At 42.8% G+C, this 15,918-nt stretch overlaps 2 protein-coding genes across 3 annotated transcripts in view; one reads left to right on the top strand and one right to left on the bottom strand.

Annotated features, from left to right (window-relative positions):
• The window catches only part of NUDCD1 (NudC domain containing 1), a gene marked incomplete at both ends in the record, with an annotated part of 40,602 nt that extends 30,894 nt beyond the window's left edge, over positions 1–9,708 (bottom strand). The window contains one exon of the mRNA XM_084280308.1: positions 9,591–9,708. Within this exon, the coding sequence (XP_084136434.1) occupies positions 9,591–9,708 (118 nt within the window). The remainder of the gene's footprint in view (positions 1–9,590) is intronic.
• Positions 9,709–9,922: 214 nt separating this feature from the next.
• On the top strand, positions 9,923–15,256 carry ENY2 (ENY2 transcription and export complex 2 subunit). 2 transcript variants are annotated; one of them, XM_084260093.1, is made up of 5 exons: positions 9,923–9,970; positions 10,320–10,413; positions 11,724–11,794; positions 13,611–13,685; positions 15,012–15,256. In XM_084260093.1, the coding sequence occupies exons 2-5, from the start codon at positions 10,346–10,348 to the stop codon at positions 15,086–15,088; spliced, it is 291 nt and encodes a 96-aa protein (XP_084116219.1). In that variant the 5' UTR covers positions 9,923–9,970; positions 10,320–10,345; the 3' UTR covers positions 15,089–15,256. The 2 variants fall into 2 exon arrangements, with proteins under 2 accessions (XP_084116219.1, XP_084116218.1); XM_084260092.1 differs by having other exon boundaries at positions 9,936–10,110.
• Positions 15,257–15,918: the final 662 nt, after the last annotated feature.

The following is a 15,918-nucleotide window of genomic DNA, read 5'->3' as shown; positions in this document are numbered from 1 at the left end:
AGTTTTCCAATTACAAAACCTGTCACCAGCTACCAGTATCCACAACTGGGGTTATCTTTCCAAAACTAATTTACTTTTCTATTGAAAGTAGCTGCAGCTCTTTGTTCCTATTCTGTATATATACATAGAACAAGCCGCTGTACTCCCAACATAGCATTATAGAATGGTTTTGGTTGGAAAAAACCTTCAATGAAGATCAAGTCCAACCATGTACCCAGCCCTACCAGGTCCAACACTAGACCATGTCATCATTATTTGACAACCCTTTCACAGAAAGTCTTCCTAATACCCAATCTAAACTTCCCCTGATGCAACTTCAGACCTTTTCCTCTTGTCCTGTCAACATGTCAAAATACAGAAAATCTTTTAAGTTTTAGAACAGATGTTAGCAGAGGTCTAGTTTGCAAATAGTCTCTGATACACTGGAATTCCAGTTTACTCTCCAGTACAGTCATCTCAGGATCCTTAGCTTTCCTGCAGGAAGTTTATCTTGAACTTCACACAACAAGCCAAATCCTTTAGAAAGCTATAAGCAAAGTCTGTCAGCCCATGATGATCAGTCTTCAAACCTGGAGTATGGGGAAAGTGCCTCAAGGCTAATCCTTCTTATAACAACAATTATTTTAGCTCCTACTGCTCAGAAAAAGAGCAAAGCTATTTCCAGTATTTCACTGCCATCCACCCCCATAACAGGGATCATTCACAACTCTTAGCAACAGTCCTCATCTTCGATTTCTTACACTCTACTCTTTATTCAGGAGGTTTGACACAGATGCTAGTTCATTCTACTGTCAGAATAACAATTATTGCAAGCAGTGGTTTGTTCAGCAGTGCCATCAGTGCCACTGCGTAGCTATCAGCATCATCAATCAGCTAGTCACTAGATCATAGAATCACAGAACATCCTGAGTTGGAAGGGACCCATAAGGATCGAGTCCAACTCCTGGCTCCACACAGGGCCAGCCAAGTCTGAGGGCATCATCCAGACGCTTTTTGAACTCAGGCAAGCTTGATGCTGTGACCACGAGCCTCTTCCTAAAATCCAACCTAAACCTACTCTGTCACAGCTTTGTATCCTTCCCTTGGGTTCTATCACTGGTCACCAGAGAGAAGAGATCGGTGCCTACCCCTTCGCTCCCCCTCGTCAGGAAGCCATAGATTGTGATGAGGTCTCTCCTCAGAACTGGCACACACACACACACTCCCCCCTTTAGAGATACCAGCTGTTAACATAAAAGCGGCTACAGGAAACTATGCAAGATCATACTAACAAAAACATAAAGTCATACTATAAAATACATTTGCAGAACAACAGTGTAATTAGCAGTTAGTTTCCTAATCACTGTTGATATTTACAGACCAAGAGCATTAATTCCACTCAGCTCAAATCATTGTTCATATTCACCACACAGGAGGGATTTCCGTACCTCTGCAATTAATAAATTACAGTTCCCTGAGCCATGGCCCTTCAAAAAAAGCTAGAATATAAACAAATGAGTGAGAAGAAAATACACCTGTCATAATTGGAACAACTGTTACCCATTCCAATATCTACTTTAACTAATTAAAGTATTTTACAGTAAATTACACTGAAAAAGAAATTAGAAGGATGTGTTGTGAAAACGTGTTTTAAAGCTGCTTGTACAATCAAGCTTTATCACAGAGATATTTCTTCCAACACGACAAGAGATGTTGTGAATATTCTGTAAACAATTAAAGAGAAAACCAAATATAATTTGGGATAATTATTTCCAGTGAAACAAAGTAGATATACTTCCTGTATAGCTACATTGACTTATCTCCAGCACAGAAAATCTAAAATTGTATTATTTTGTAAAGCTTCCTTCACTATTTCTCCATATTGCTACTGTCAAAATTGTAACTTAAACACATTAAAAAAAAAGTAACATATCAAAAAAATTTGTGGACTAATATAATAACTGGTTAGCTGAGCGTAAAGTGGTAAGCTTTATAAAAGCTGGAAGAACATGGATAAACTCTTATCCTTGAGTTTTTCAGTCTGTAGTCCTGAAAAATCCTGAATAAGGGATCAGGAATAGGAGATCCAAATCACTTGCACAATCAATGTGTACAATTTCTAGGTGATTTTAAATCAGGAAATCAAATGCATACTGTACTGCCATGAAACACTTCAAATCAGCTTATCAACTGCTTGAAGAATGTCTCCTGTATATCTAGCACTATGCCAAGAAGTAATTAGAGAAACTATTCCATCCTTAATTAATTGAAACTCATTCTGTGATCAAGCAAAATCTGTGCACAAATGCCATCTGCTATCACATACCATGTGCTCAGATAGTTTATAGGAGATTTTACACTAGGATGAAGTTCATTCCTTCCTTTGGTACAAGTTTTCTTGATGGCCCTTGGAAAAATGAGGAGAAATCCAACAGAGCTGAGTGCAAAAAAGTGAAGAACAAGAGAGAGAATAAAGTAAATAAAAAAAACCAAAAAAGAGAGGTGTTGCTATAAAGAGGAAATAAGAAATACTTCAATCAGATCATCACCTTATTCAATCACTTTTGCAACTTGGCTGTTTGGGCAGGACTTTATGCTAATTTTTGTAGTAGTTTACTTCGTGGTTGGGGGGCTTGTTTTGTTTGTGGTTTTTTGGTTGGGCTTTTTTCTCAGACTATTTCACTAATTTCAGCTTTTTGGGTTCTATTAACAAGCAACAGTTAACGACAGCGGTTTAACAAAATGATAAATAATAGTCTCGTTAGCATTTCTGATAAATAAATCCGCACTACTAGAACCCAGGAACATCGATTCATCCTCTATCACACTAGAAAAGAGAAATATATAGAATGCATAAATTAAATCTCAGATTTCAGTATTTCCCAACAACCCCAGTTAGATGTGGAATTTCAGACTCAGAAAACTCGGCCTCCATTTTAGAATTGTATTTATCTCCACTTCCATGCTTCAAGAAAGTAATTTTACTCAAAATATTTCAAAGGTAAAGCAAATGTTTTAACTCACACTGCCTTAAGAGCAATAGCACTAAATACAAAACAACTCATAAGAATCAACATGAGTAAGACATCCCTAATGTAACTGGATCTTATTATAATTGTTACTCTGCACTGTAAATAAAACAAAATCTGATCTGAATAAAGAACACTATCAAGAGATTTATACTTTAAATGAATAGCAAAGTCTCACATATGTCATCAAACACTGTTGAACAGATTTAGGGAAAAAATCCGAGAAAAATAATGAGAAATGCCTCTCCCATCCCTGCCCTCCTTTAACATGTTTACTGAATACATCAAAACAACTTTACAATACTGGAAAATGTGTAAAACAATTATATCAACATGTTGTTTCCTGGCATCAAATATGAGAAGCTTCTATGTCATGCTTTGTGTTGCACCGCCACCCAGTGGAAGCAATTCAGTATTTCATATGCACCTACCAGCGGATTACACATTATTTTCTAGCATCAGCATTCTAAAGTCATTCTAACCCTGCATTGATTCTATTTCTTATAACAAATGTGCTTTTATTGCTAATGGCAGCAGCACCTTATTGCTCTCGTTGAGTAAAACCACAAGGCTTGTTTATCCTACTGCAGCAAGTATGTTAATAGAGCAAACACACTCTTTGATAAATACATAGCTTGCTGGAAACAAGCATGGGCTAACAGATACCACGCAACAAAGTATTTTTGCCTGATCGAGTTACACGGGTGTGAAAAGTAAGTAGTATCTAATATGCACTAAATTGAATAACTAAATTGAAGAAAAACGAGCAAGGCATTTGTGAAAGTATCACTAGAGCAGTGCCCTGATTCATACAGACTTGTACCAGCTGCAAGAACCATTTTCTTTATCAATAGTTACAAGGGAGAACTTACCTTTACATTTCACTTCTTGAGAAATAAAAAGGTAAGCACAACACAAGCACAGATATACATAACCCTAAAGGCAGATTTTTGAATTACAGCTCTAAATGTCTGAAAAAGCTGTGGCACTCAGTTTCATAGTATAAATATTTTTTCAAATTGAAACCAAAAATGCAAACACAAATCTTTACACAAGTCTGAAACACACCAGTGCCTTTGGCTTCATAAAAAGCCAGAAACACGTGTTTTCCACACAGCATTACTAACGGGCAACTGCGTTCCCCTGAAGTACAAACCTTCTAGTCTAAACAGGCTACAAATAGGGTAATCATTTAGTAACACATTTTTTTCAAGGAAAGTGATAAAAAAACCCATAAATACACATGGTTAAAGGAATGCATTCTCTGCATATTCTTGTGGTTTACAACAGGAGCTTCATGATGGAGTGGACACTTACTGTGTCTTTCAGATGTTATATGTAAAATCATACACTACATCTTATGTGTAAACAGACAAGACAGAGTGGAAAGGCATGAGGGATACCCAGACTGAAACAAATTTCAGGCCCCTGGAAAAAGGAGGAATCGAGTTACATCTGATCAGAGGAAGTCAAGAACAAGGTTCTCACTGCTTTGAAAATGTAGCGCATCTTTGACGTGCTCCTCGTTGGAGACAAGGATTTGCCATGCAATCACTGCTTCGGCCTCTGCTGAGATCATGGCAGGACAGAAAAGGTGACAGACAACAAATGAGGAGCTCCCTCCTCCCTCCTAAAAGTTCAGCAATCTAAAAGAAAGGCATTGCAAAGCTCAGCACAAGGGAAGCATTTTAAAATAAATCATGGAAATAAGGAGGAAAATGAGACAAAATTGAGGATGAAGAGTTGGAAACTAAAGGAATACTAGTGTGGGACTCATTATGAACTGAAACCTTACCAGGATGAGAGATGAGAAAAATTACTGTGAAATTTTAGATTAACTAGGACAGAATGGGTAGGAGTAAGGAATAAATAAAAGAAGAACATGCAAATCAGAGTATTTAAAAATGAACACAAAGTATCAGAATTTCACTGTGATTATATACTTAATAAATTCACTAGAATGTTCCCCTCTACCACTGCTCTGATAAACGTTTTAAATTTCTTTCTGCTTCAGCTGCACATCTGACCACAGCAAACCCCTGGCAACCACAGTTTAACAGTTGAAGGCAAACCAGAACTGAATACTAAGAAAATGAAGCTCATCGTAGCCCACACAAGCATGACAACCACCACCAGAAGTTGCCCCATGTGCTGTCATTCACCTGCTCCAGTAGCAGGAGCCTGCATCAATTCCATATGTTAATATTTGGGGGCCATTTTATTTTATAGCTAGTAGTGAAATTCATAAAATTGAATAAATATAGAAGCATAGACGAAAACATTGACAAAAATATTAATACTCCAATGCTCAATACACAAGTTCGCAATAATACTGCATAAATAATTCCACTACAGCAGAGTTAACCCAGTTCTGCTAAAGTCTGACTACCCATTTCTATTTCTTGTCACATATTCCAAGCGCTCTACACCCTACATGTTCATCTTACTGCCATAAAATCTGGGGTGACCCATCAGCAGAACTCCAAATCCCAGGTCATTTCAGACAAGCACTCCTGAAATAAGCTTCCTGGAAAAAAAAACCAAAATTCAACAGCCTTTTTACATTACTCTTCCAGATTCTACTGCCGCATTTTTGTGGAGTTGTGAATGAGATGAGGAATCAGTCATGCTGACAGGGTTCCTAAACATTAGACTTTTTTTTTTAGCTACTGTATTTTACTCACTCCCACTTTGAGGAAATAAAAATCTTTGCTCAGTGCCAAATGTTAATTTAATAATCCACAAACTACCAAGTCCTTCATCATATTTGAGACTTTTAACCTACTCAGAAATTACTAGAAAACATAACTCCTTGGCCTTCTGTGGTGGTTTAGCCCTGGTTGGAGGCCAGACACCCACCAAAGTCAGTCTATCACTCCCCTTTTCAGCTGGACAGGGGAGAAAATATAAGCTCTGGAGTCAAGATAAGGACAGGGAGAGATCATTCTGCAATTAGCATCATGGACAAAACAGACTCAACACAGAATAAAGGAAAGAAAACTTTCTAATTTATCACACTGCACTGCACACCCAGTGACACCAGAGTCAGGTCATGAGAAGTGTGACCAGATCTTAAAGCACCTCCCCCCAATCCTCCCTTCTTAGCAGACTTCACTTCAGTAATGATTTTGCTCCCTTCTTCCCCTCCACTGTGGTACGGGGAGGGGCAGGGAATGGGGGTTTTGGTCACCTCCTCATGCGATGGTCTTCTCCTTAGCTGGGGGGGGGGCATTCCTCACACCTTCCCCTGCTGCTCCAGCGTGGGGTCCCACCCACAGGAGACAGTCCTTCACGACCGTCTCCAGTGTTAAACCTTTCCCATGGGGCTTCGGCTCTTCACCAGCTCCTCCAGTGCGGGTCACTGCTATGGGATGCAGTCATAAATCACAGAATGTCTTCTCAGTCTCGCAGGCCCAGACTGCTCCAGCTTGGTTCTCTATGGGGTCACAAGCCTTGTGGAAGGATGTCCACAGTCTAACATATACGTAGACCACTGACACCAAGAAATACAAAGTTCAGGTATAAAACATCTCTTTTCTGTGAGGAAACTATGTTGGAGTAAGCAGATGGAAACCAGTAAGGAGAGGGTACCAGCTGTATGGCCTCAGAGCACACTGAAATATGGACAAGCAAAACATCTAGAAGGCCTGGCTTTCCCCTCTCCAGTGAGTATCTATTTACACACATACATACACAGAACAGAGTAAGTGGCTTGGTATTAATGATTTAGTAGGACAAGCAAATAAGTTGGACTGAAATGAGTCAGGGTTTTTTGTACAGTGGCATTCTGGGAGCAGTGAGTGGTGCTCAGCTGTCACCTGGGGCTGAACCTGGCCAGGTGCAAAGTGGAGAAACACGGGCCTACACGCCCATGTCCTATCACACAAGATGTCCTGGCTGATCAGGGTGGTTCCACTGGACTGGAAGCTGGTGCATGCGATGCTCATCTACATGAAGGGCCAGAAGGAGAACACAGGGAACTACAGATCTGTCAGCCTGACCTCAGTGCTGGGGAAGGTGATGGAACAAATTGTCTTGAGTACCATCACACAACATATGCAGGACACTGAGGAAATCGGGCCCAGTCAGCATGGGTTTATAAAAGGCAGATCATGCTTGGCCGACCTGATCTCCTTCTATGACAAAGTAACCCCTCAGTGGATGAGGGGAAGACTGTAGGTGTTGTCTACCTGGACTTCAGTAAAGCCTTCGACACTGTCTCCCACAGCGTCCTCCTAGAGAAACTAGCTGGTCATGGATTAGATGGATATACACTTTGCTGGGTTAAAAACTGTATAGATAGCCAGGACCAGAGTGTTGTGGTGAATGGAGCTAAATCCAGCTGGTGGCAGGTCACAAGTGGTGTTCCCTGAGGCTTAATGCTGGGGTCGGTCCTGTTTAACATCTTTATTAATTCTCTGCACAAGGGGATTGAGTGCACCCTCCGTACTTTCCAGATAACACCAAATTGTGTGGGAGTGTCAATCTGCTGGAAGGCAGAAAGGCTCTGCAGAGGAACCTGGACAGGCTGGATCAATGGACAGAGGCCAACTTTATGGTGCTCAAGAAGGTCAAGTGCTGGGTTCTTCCCTTTGGTCACAATAACCCCAGGCAATGCTACAGGCTTGGGGCAGAGTGGCTGGAGAGCTCCCTGGAGGAGAAGGACCTGGGGCTGTTAGTTGACAGCCAGCTGAACACAAGCCAACAGTGTGACCAGGTGGCCAAGAAGGCCAATGGCATCCTAGCCTGTATCAGGAATAGTGTAACCAGCAGGAGTAGGGAAGTGATAGTTCTGTGGTATTCTGCTCTGGTGAGGCCGCACCTTGAGCACTGTGTCCAGTTTTGGGCCCCTCACTACAAGAAGGATGCTGAGAAGCTGGAGCACGTCCAGAGGAGGGCGATGAAGCTGATGAAGGGTCTAGAGCACAAGTCCTGTGAGGAACGGCTGAGGGTGCTGGGGCTTTTTAGTCTCGAGAAAAGGAGGCTGAGGGGAGACATTGTCACTCTCTACAACTACCTGCAAGGCAGTTGCAGAGATATTGGGGTTGGTCTCTTCTCTCAGCTGACAAGCACTAGGATGAGAGGAAGTAACTTAAAATTGCACCAGGGGAGATTTAGGTTAGGTATCAGGAAGAATTTGTTTACTGAAAGGGTTGTCAAGCATTGGAACAGGCTGCCCAGGGAGGTGGTGGAGTCACCATCCCTGGAGGTATTTAAAAGGCGTGTAGATGAAGTGCTTAAGGACATGATCTAGAGATGGACTAGGCAGTTAGGCTGTGTTTGGACTCGATGATCTTAAGTCTCTTCCAACCCAGGTGATTCTATGATTCTTAAAGTTACTGTAACTTTTACATAAAATACCTGAATGGATAAGAACTGATTAGATCCACTGTTAGCAGCAGCTCCACCGTTCAAATATTTTAGTGAAAATCTGTAATCCTCATCTATTCAGAACTGGTACACAACTGACCAGCCAAGAATCAAATGCTAGCAGCTGCCATCTTTGACACAGCTGTAGTATGCTCTTTACACACAGATGCTCACTCACGTTTGGACTGCCTTTCAAAGGGCAACACTTACACCAATCTTACAGTAAACAAAATCACTATTAACAAGATTTATTAAATGAAAAAGTGAAGACATAACAGAAAACTCTCTAAACAGTTGCACTGTTCAGTAAGTATATGCAGGCAGAGATCAGACCACCCAAATTGTATATTACTGTCCTAGCTTTATAAAAAGAGGAAACTAACTCATCCACCTTACAAAAAAATCAAAATTTCACAAATCAATAAAGCTAGAGGGCTGAGGGATCTCAGGGGGCACGGCTCAGGTTGCAGACACACACTCAACATGACTTTGTGTTGATATTCTTTGCATCCATTAATGCCTAGTACCTCAAATGCTAATAATGCTTAAGAGAAAAAGCAGAGCATGGACCAATATCCTGAAGATCCACTCCGGACTGTGGGCAGAGTAAGAAGGGGTTAATTTAACTATGTAGAAAACACTAATTTCATATATAAGTCTCTATATCGCACATATTAATTTCAGACACCGTCACTCTGAACTACTGTAGCTGGCCGCCTGGCCTTACCATGTGTGCACAAGCCAAGACTGAATTCAGCACACAGATTTCGTTACCCATTTAGAAGCTAAGTGCAAACTCCCAGGGCAGACAGCCATAAGCCAACGATCTGACAATGCTCAGAGACCTTGGTCCACCACGAAGCCACACGAGGCTGGGGGAGGGAGCCAGTGATAACACTGCAGGCAATTATAACGGTAAAAATCGAAACGAGACGCCAGGTCTCTTGAACGCTGGCCGTGCCGGCAGAGGCCAGGCGCCCGGGCCTCCCGGTAATGCGGGCCGGGCTTTCCCCACCTCACGGCATGCTTGCCCCGAGGGCCGCTGGGCCGGGCCGTGGGGGGCCGCGAGAGGACGGAGATAAGCGCGGGCAGAGCCGGTGCCCTCTCTCGCTGCCCGAGGGGCCAGCCAGGCCGCAGGGCGAAGGGAAGGCCCCGCAGGCGCAGCCCCCCTCCGAGCCGCCCGCACCGCCGCACCCACTCCCCGCTCCTCACCCGCATCGAGGCCGAGCTGGTAGCAGGCCAGCGGCTCCAGGGACAGCTTGTAGCCCTCGAACTTGGGGTCCAAAAGCAGGCGCTTGGCCTGCAGGGAGCAGTGAGCAGCACCCGCCATGCCACCGTCCCGGGGAAAACTTCGGGAAGCGGCGGCAACTCAGCGGCCCCTCAGGCGACGCGCGAGAGCCGCCGCAGAGCGCCACGGGAAGGGGCGCGGGGGGCGCCGGGAGTGGGGGCGCGGGGCGCGCCGGGAGCTGTAGTCGCCGAGCTGCTGCCTCCCCCCTCCCCGACTGCGTTTCCCGGCGGCGCTCGAGGAGGGCGGGGCACGCGGCGGGGTGTGCGCACGGCTCCGCGTTCTGTCGCCTGGGACCAGCGGCGGGGTGAGCGGGCAGCGCGCGGGACCCAGGCCCGGTTGCGCCCTTCCCCGCGCCCGCCTCCTCACTCCCGCCGTGCTGAGGGTGCTGTTGGGCGGGCCGGGCCGGGCCGGTAGGGTAGGCCGGGCCGCGGCCGGTGGGGCCTGGTGAGCTACCGTTCCTGCCTCCCCGGCACTAGGGCGGTCGGGTGAATACCGTTCCGGGGCTGCTGTGCGCGCGTCCGCCGCCGGGGCGCGTCCTGCAACCGCTCTGTCGCGCCGGGGCTGCGCGGGGGCCGCGGGGCTGCGCGGGTGGCTGTTCTGCCTGTTGTGTGCGTGCCGCCAACGTCTATCAAAAACCCCTTCTGCTCCGCCAGGCTTGCGGAAGTCCCGCGTCGCCGACATGAACAAAGATGCTCAGATGAGAGCGACCATTAACCAAAAGCTGATAGAAACGGGAGAGCGAGAGCGGTGAGTAGGCGCCTCCTCCGTGCCGGGAAGGGGCTTGAAGTGCTGCCAGGTGTGAGCGATGCCCAGGAGTAAAGATAAAGCAAACGTAGCGCTAAATTCTTCAAATGCTAGCACCTGAGACCCTTCTGCCTTATGTGAAGATACACAAATATTTTTGCCTTTTGAAGAGGGTTTTTTTTTGCTTTTTTTTTTTTTTTTTTAGTTCTACACCTGAGGAGCTGGGAAAGCAAAGGGGGGGTGGGGGGGGCATGTGAGCTCTAAAGCTTTTCCTTATCCTGGCATGTTGTGTTGGGAATCTCCTCGTTCACATAAAAATCACTATTAAATGGAATTTGATGCAGTTAAATCTTCTATTTCCTGATAATGAGATAAAGCTGTAGCTTTTGCTTTTAAGTTTTTCTTGCTTTCCTATCTCCCTTCTTGTTCGGGAAAGAAATGCCCAGCGAAACACACAAAGCAGCACTTGTGCAAGTCATAATAGAGATCCCAATAGAGACAAACAAATCAATTACACAACCAGAGCGGCAGCAAGTTTTTGGCATTTTGTCCCTTCAGTCTGTTCTCTTTGCATTGCATGTACACCTCACTAGCATACTTAAGATGTTTCCCTCCTTCTCATTTCGCTATATTTGTAAGGCTGTGCACCAAACACATTATTGCCTTCATTTTTCAAGGCCTGTGTGAGAAGGTGTCCTCTTCTGAGATCACTGCGTAGCCCTGTACCTAGCTTTCAATATTCTCTTGATGTGTGGAATAGATGTATCATTGCAGCAGATAGTTGTGTCTTCTCTGTTTAATGCCTGAATCCTTGTTGCTTATGCTTCTAATTGCCAACCACGCTTCGGAGGATAAGATCCCTTCATCTTCACACAACACAAAATGTGGTGTAATTGGGGAGAGAAACGTGCAGCTGAAGATGTCAGTACAGATTTTTCCTTTCAGAAAGGAGCGGGGGGAAGGTTTTATTTATTTTGAAGGCCTGATTTAAGGTAAAATACTCTAAGACTTAGCATATGTTTGGTAACAGAGCATAGCCTCTTGCAGTTCAAGTGATTCAAAAGCTTCTATGACTTTTCTGTGGCTGCAGCATCAACAGTCCCTGAAGAAATACTGTGAATTAATTAGCTCCTGAGCTGCTGACTTCTCATAGTCCAGCATGGTAAACTGAAATTGGTACTCAGTTGGGTTAGGATTCACATGTTCAGCCATTTCTGCTGGGAGTTCTGCTATGAGTAATTTTCATATGGAAGCATATTTAAGGTGTCAGGAATGTTTGCTGTTCCTGACAAGTTTGTATATTGTTTTAACAGCCTTAAAGAATTGCTGAGAGCCAAATTAATTGAGTGCGGCTGGAAGGATCAGTTGAAGGCACATTGCAAAGGTAACAGTGGTCACATAACTAGTATTCTTCCTAATCAACTGAGGTTCTACCAAATGAAGTCCCAGATGAAGGCTTTGCTGCTTGACAGTCAATTTAAATGAGACTTGGGCAAGAAGAAAGTATTCCTGGCAAGTGGGTTTTTGTGTAAGAAAGAATCTTGCCATTGTGGGAAAAAAACCCTTGAAGTTTCTTCTCTGATCTGAACCCTCTTAAGCTTCTGAGCAAAGCATTGGAATTGATTCCCTAAATACTCGTGATGATAACACTTTTTTGTTTGGATACTTGACTTCCTTGCCACAGGAGAATAAAAACCAAGATAAAGGAAAATGGAGTAAACATAGGGGTATGCAAGTTAGAACCAAGTGAGAACTCTGTCCATATACAGGAGAGAAAGAACTGCATTTGTACTAGAGTGCAATTCTTGAAAATCAGGTCATCTACTGAAAGGAGAGAAAAGAAGCAGATGAACTTTTAAGTGCCCAATTGTATGAAGCTGTTATGAGTAGTATTTAAGCATCCAGGAGTATTACTGCCCAATCACATTTCCTTAAAGTAAATTACTTTAAACGTTGAGCTTTAACTTCAGTTCTGATTTTTGTCTGTTGTGCCCAGCAACTCAATATTCTATTACAAAGTTTTTCTTTTCATAGGGCTGAGTGTGAAACTTTTCATAGGTGGATTTGCAGAGGAGGCTGAAACGCTGGGTGACACTGCCAGAGGTTACCCGTTTCAGTAGAACAGATAAACAGTGGTGCTTATCTGCCTTCCCAACTGTACGCTTCATACTCTGCTATAGTAAAGTTATGTAGAATTATTTGGTTTACATTAGTATCTTGAACTCGTAACTGCAGCTGCTGAGAATGCAAAGGTAACTTCAGCTGTCCATAGTAAGGGCCTAATAACCTGCAAAAGAAAGGATGGAAAGGGGTTCAGGGGTGGCGTTTTTTGTTTCATTGGGGTGGGGTGTGCAGGTTTTGGTAGCTTGTTCCAAGGTCTCTTGCCATTTTGGATTAGGGCCAATAATTGAGCAATCCAGGATCAGTTTCTACAGGAAATTGAGCCAAGAAAACCAGTTTACAAATAGTTCCTGTGATGTCCCTTCAAAGAGCATGTTTAGTATCATGGAAACAGGAAATCTTGTATACCAATGCACAGTTAATGGTTTTAACATTCTGAATTGAGGTTTCTTCTCAGCATTGACTTCTGCATTTGTCAGTAGTCTTCACAGTGCTACAAGTAGACAATTGTTTAAATGCCGATATGTATTAATCATACAGTGTATCTTAATCATAGCTTTTATTTTGCTATAGATGTATACCTCTCTTTCTATTCCTTTGCTGGAATAGAGACAAATGTTTAAATCAGTTAGGAAGAGTACTAAGTATTTACTGTCTCTGTGCTCTCCCTTCTAGTGTGTTCCAAAGCTTTTACCCCAATTGCATCTCTGTCTATTATGTAAAAAATGTGTTTGAAGAAGCAGACCAACTTTGGAACTGCTATAAGACCAGTAATATGCAAATCTGCTAATGATGATAAGCTTAAACTTTGAAATCTTTGATTTTAAAATATGAGCTGATCAGGATGCATCAGTAGTGACAAGTTCCCATACTTAAACCTATACTACGAATGAGAGACTAAACAAACCCACAGTACAATGCAGCTGGTACTGATTTAGTAACGCACGTGTAGGTCGCACGCTGCTTCATACTCTGTGCTGACATATGCATGCAGGTTTTAGATCCTAATCATTGGCACAGATTTTGTCTTTTAACGAATGGATTAAAAGACTTAAAATACCTGTCTTGTTCTTCCCCAGATGTCATTAAAGAAAAAGGATTAGAGCACGTTACTGTTGATGATTTGGTGGCAGAAATCACTCCCAAAGGCAGAGGTAAGGAAATACAAACATGGATGTGATAGTGCATCAATAAACATACCTACCTGTATTTCGTTATCATTTTGAAAGGGCATTATGAACTTGCTTTTGTTGGATTCAAAGAAAAATGTTAAATAGCTCAACACTACCTAGTCCAGATGATCAGAGGGCTGGAGCACCGCTCCTTTGAGGACAGGCTGAGAGTTGGGCTTGTTCAGCCTGGAGAAGAGAAGGCTCGGGGGGAGACCTTATAGCAGCCTTGTAGTACCTAAAAGGGAACTACAGGAAAGATATAGAGGGACTGTTTATTGGGGAGTGTAGTGATAGGACAAGGGGTGATGGCTTTTAATTGAAGGAGAATAGATTTAGATATAAGGCAGAAATTCTTCCTGTGAGGGTGGTGAGGCCCTGGCACAGGCTGCCCAGAGAAACTGTGGCTGCCCACTCTCTGGCAGTGTTCAAGGGTGGGTTGGATGAGGCTTTGGGCAACCTGATCTAGTGGAGGGTGTCCCTGCCCGTGGAAGGGGGTGGAACTAGATGATCTTCAAGGTCTCTTTCATCTCAAACCATTCTGTGATTCTAGAATTAAGTACAAATAAACCATGAATTTGTCATGTGTAGCAGCCATTCAGAATCTGTAATGAGCTCTGGGTGGAGACTACTTTTGCGTGTTACGTTATTTAGTTATGAGTCTGTATTCATCTTTGTAATTGGTCCCAAGAAAGCTTGGGGTATGCAGCAGAGATGTTTTACAATTCCAGTTGTTTTTAAGATGCAATATTTGAACTAACAGTCTTAGTGAAATGGGAAGTGAGAAAGGACGTAGCGTACAGATAGAGAAAAATGGAATCTCTAAAGGGAATACTGCCATCTTTATATAGTTCTTCTTGAACTCTAATAGGCTTTGGTGTTAGTGGGAGAACTTCATCGAGTCTTAAAATAAGTATTATAAGTAACTTGTTGAAGATCCTTACTCTGAAGTCATGGCTGAGTTCGGGGGCGGGGGGGTGTTTGGTCCTAAATTTGTAAAGAAAAAAGGAAAATCAAACTCATTTCTGGTGATAATACCTCATTTACTGTCGATTAATCCTTTCCTTCAAACTCGCCGATATTCTTGACTATAGCTGGGCAAAAAAACATCAACAACAATGTTCTCAATAGACTTTGGCTTTAGCCTGTTTGAAATAGGAAAAATATAGATGTGCTCTATAAAATTCAAGCTTCAGTTACTTTGAGCGTAAACAGAATTGAAAGAACAAAGACTAGAAGTGTTGTAAAAGGTTGGTATTAGCGCATTTTCCTTTTTTGTTCTTGTTTACTTCTCGCTTTCTTGTGTTTCAGCCTTGGTACCAGATAGTGTGAAGAAAGAACTCTTGCAAAGAATAAGAACCTTCCTTGCCCAGCATGCCAGCCTTTAACTGACATCCGTCTGGGATAATGTCTGCATTATGTTAATCATATCAGGATTGGAATGCAGTTTGCATACTTAAGGATGGAAAATATTTTTTTTTCTTATGATCAAGTTAAGTTTCTTTGAACTGCATTGTTTTCTTAAATTTGATGTTTTAATAAAAAAAAATCATGGACTTTTGGTTCTAAGGCTCTTCTCTCTATCAGTGGTGCCACCTAGTCTGTAATGTGCTGTCACCTGATCAGGTTTTGAGTAAAAGTTAACTTTGTATTGCTGTGCAAACTTGCTCAGATTTTCAAAATGCACGATTAACAACTATGTTAATTAGAAATGCAGCAGGGAGAAAGAAGTTGTTGAAAACCTGATATGACATACTGAGTATATCCTTCTTAATTTTCCCTAAGTAGCTGAACAGCATGAAGAAGTTCAGACTATGTTGGTGGCAACCCCCCACTGAGGGGGTTGGACACAATGATCTCTGGAGGTCCCTTCCAACCCCTACAATTCTGTGATTCCTCTCAGTACTTCTTTGCTAGAGAGTGGTTTGAAATCTGACTTGTGTTGCAAATATTAATTCAGTAATTCAGAAGAAGTTGAATTCTTCAAACTAAAAAAGGCCTATCTTTAATCAGTAACTCTCTCTTCACATTGAGTTTACTTTCATTTATAGGAGTCACTGTTCTGATCAACAACAACTACTCTCTTCTAGCTTTGCTCATATTGAATTACGTGGAACTTTGGGCCCTTTCGAAACCGAAGTGCAGTGCAGTAATTTGCCAACATAAGTCTGTTAAGATGATACTTTATAAATTACTGTACCTGGAACTGCAACATCAG

The sequence above is a fragment of the Gallinula chloropus genome (genome assembly GCF_964237585.1).
Source record: "Gallinula chloropus genome assembly, chromosome: 2".
Taxonomy (NCBI): domain Eukaryota; kingdom Metazoa; phylum Chordata; class Aves; order Gruiformes; family Rallidae; genus Gallinula; species Gallinula chloropus.
Note: the sequence above shows the minus strand (reverse complement) of the source record. Positions and strands in the feature narration are given on the sequence as shown.

Bases quoted from the DNA above. Each gene is read 5' to 3' on its own strand.
- ENY2 (XM_084260093.1), top strand. From the start codon at position 10,346: ATGAACAAAGATGCTCAGATGAGAGCGACCATTAACCAAAAGCTGATA. The intron at 10,414-11,723 runs GTGAGTAGGCGC...TTGTTTTAACAG, and splicing joins GAAACGGGAGAGCGAGAGCG to CCTTAAAGAATTGCTGAGAG. The intron at 11,795-13,610 runs GTAACAGTGGTC...GTTCTTCCCCAG, and splicing joins GTTGAAGGCACATTGCAAAG to ATGTCATTAAAGAAAAAGGA.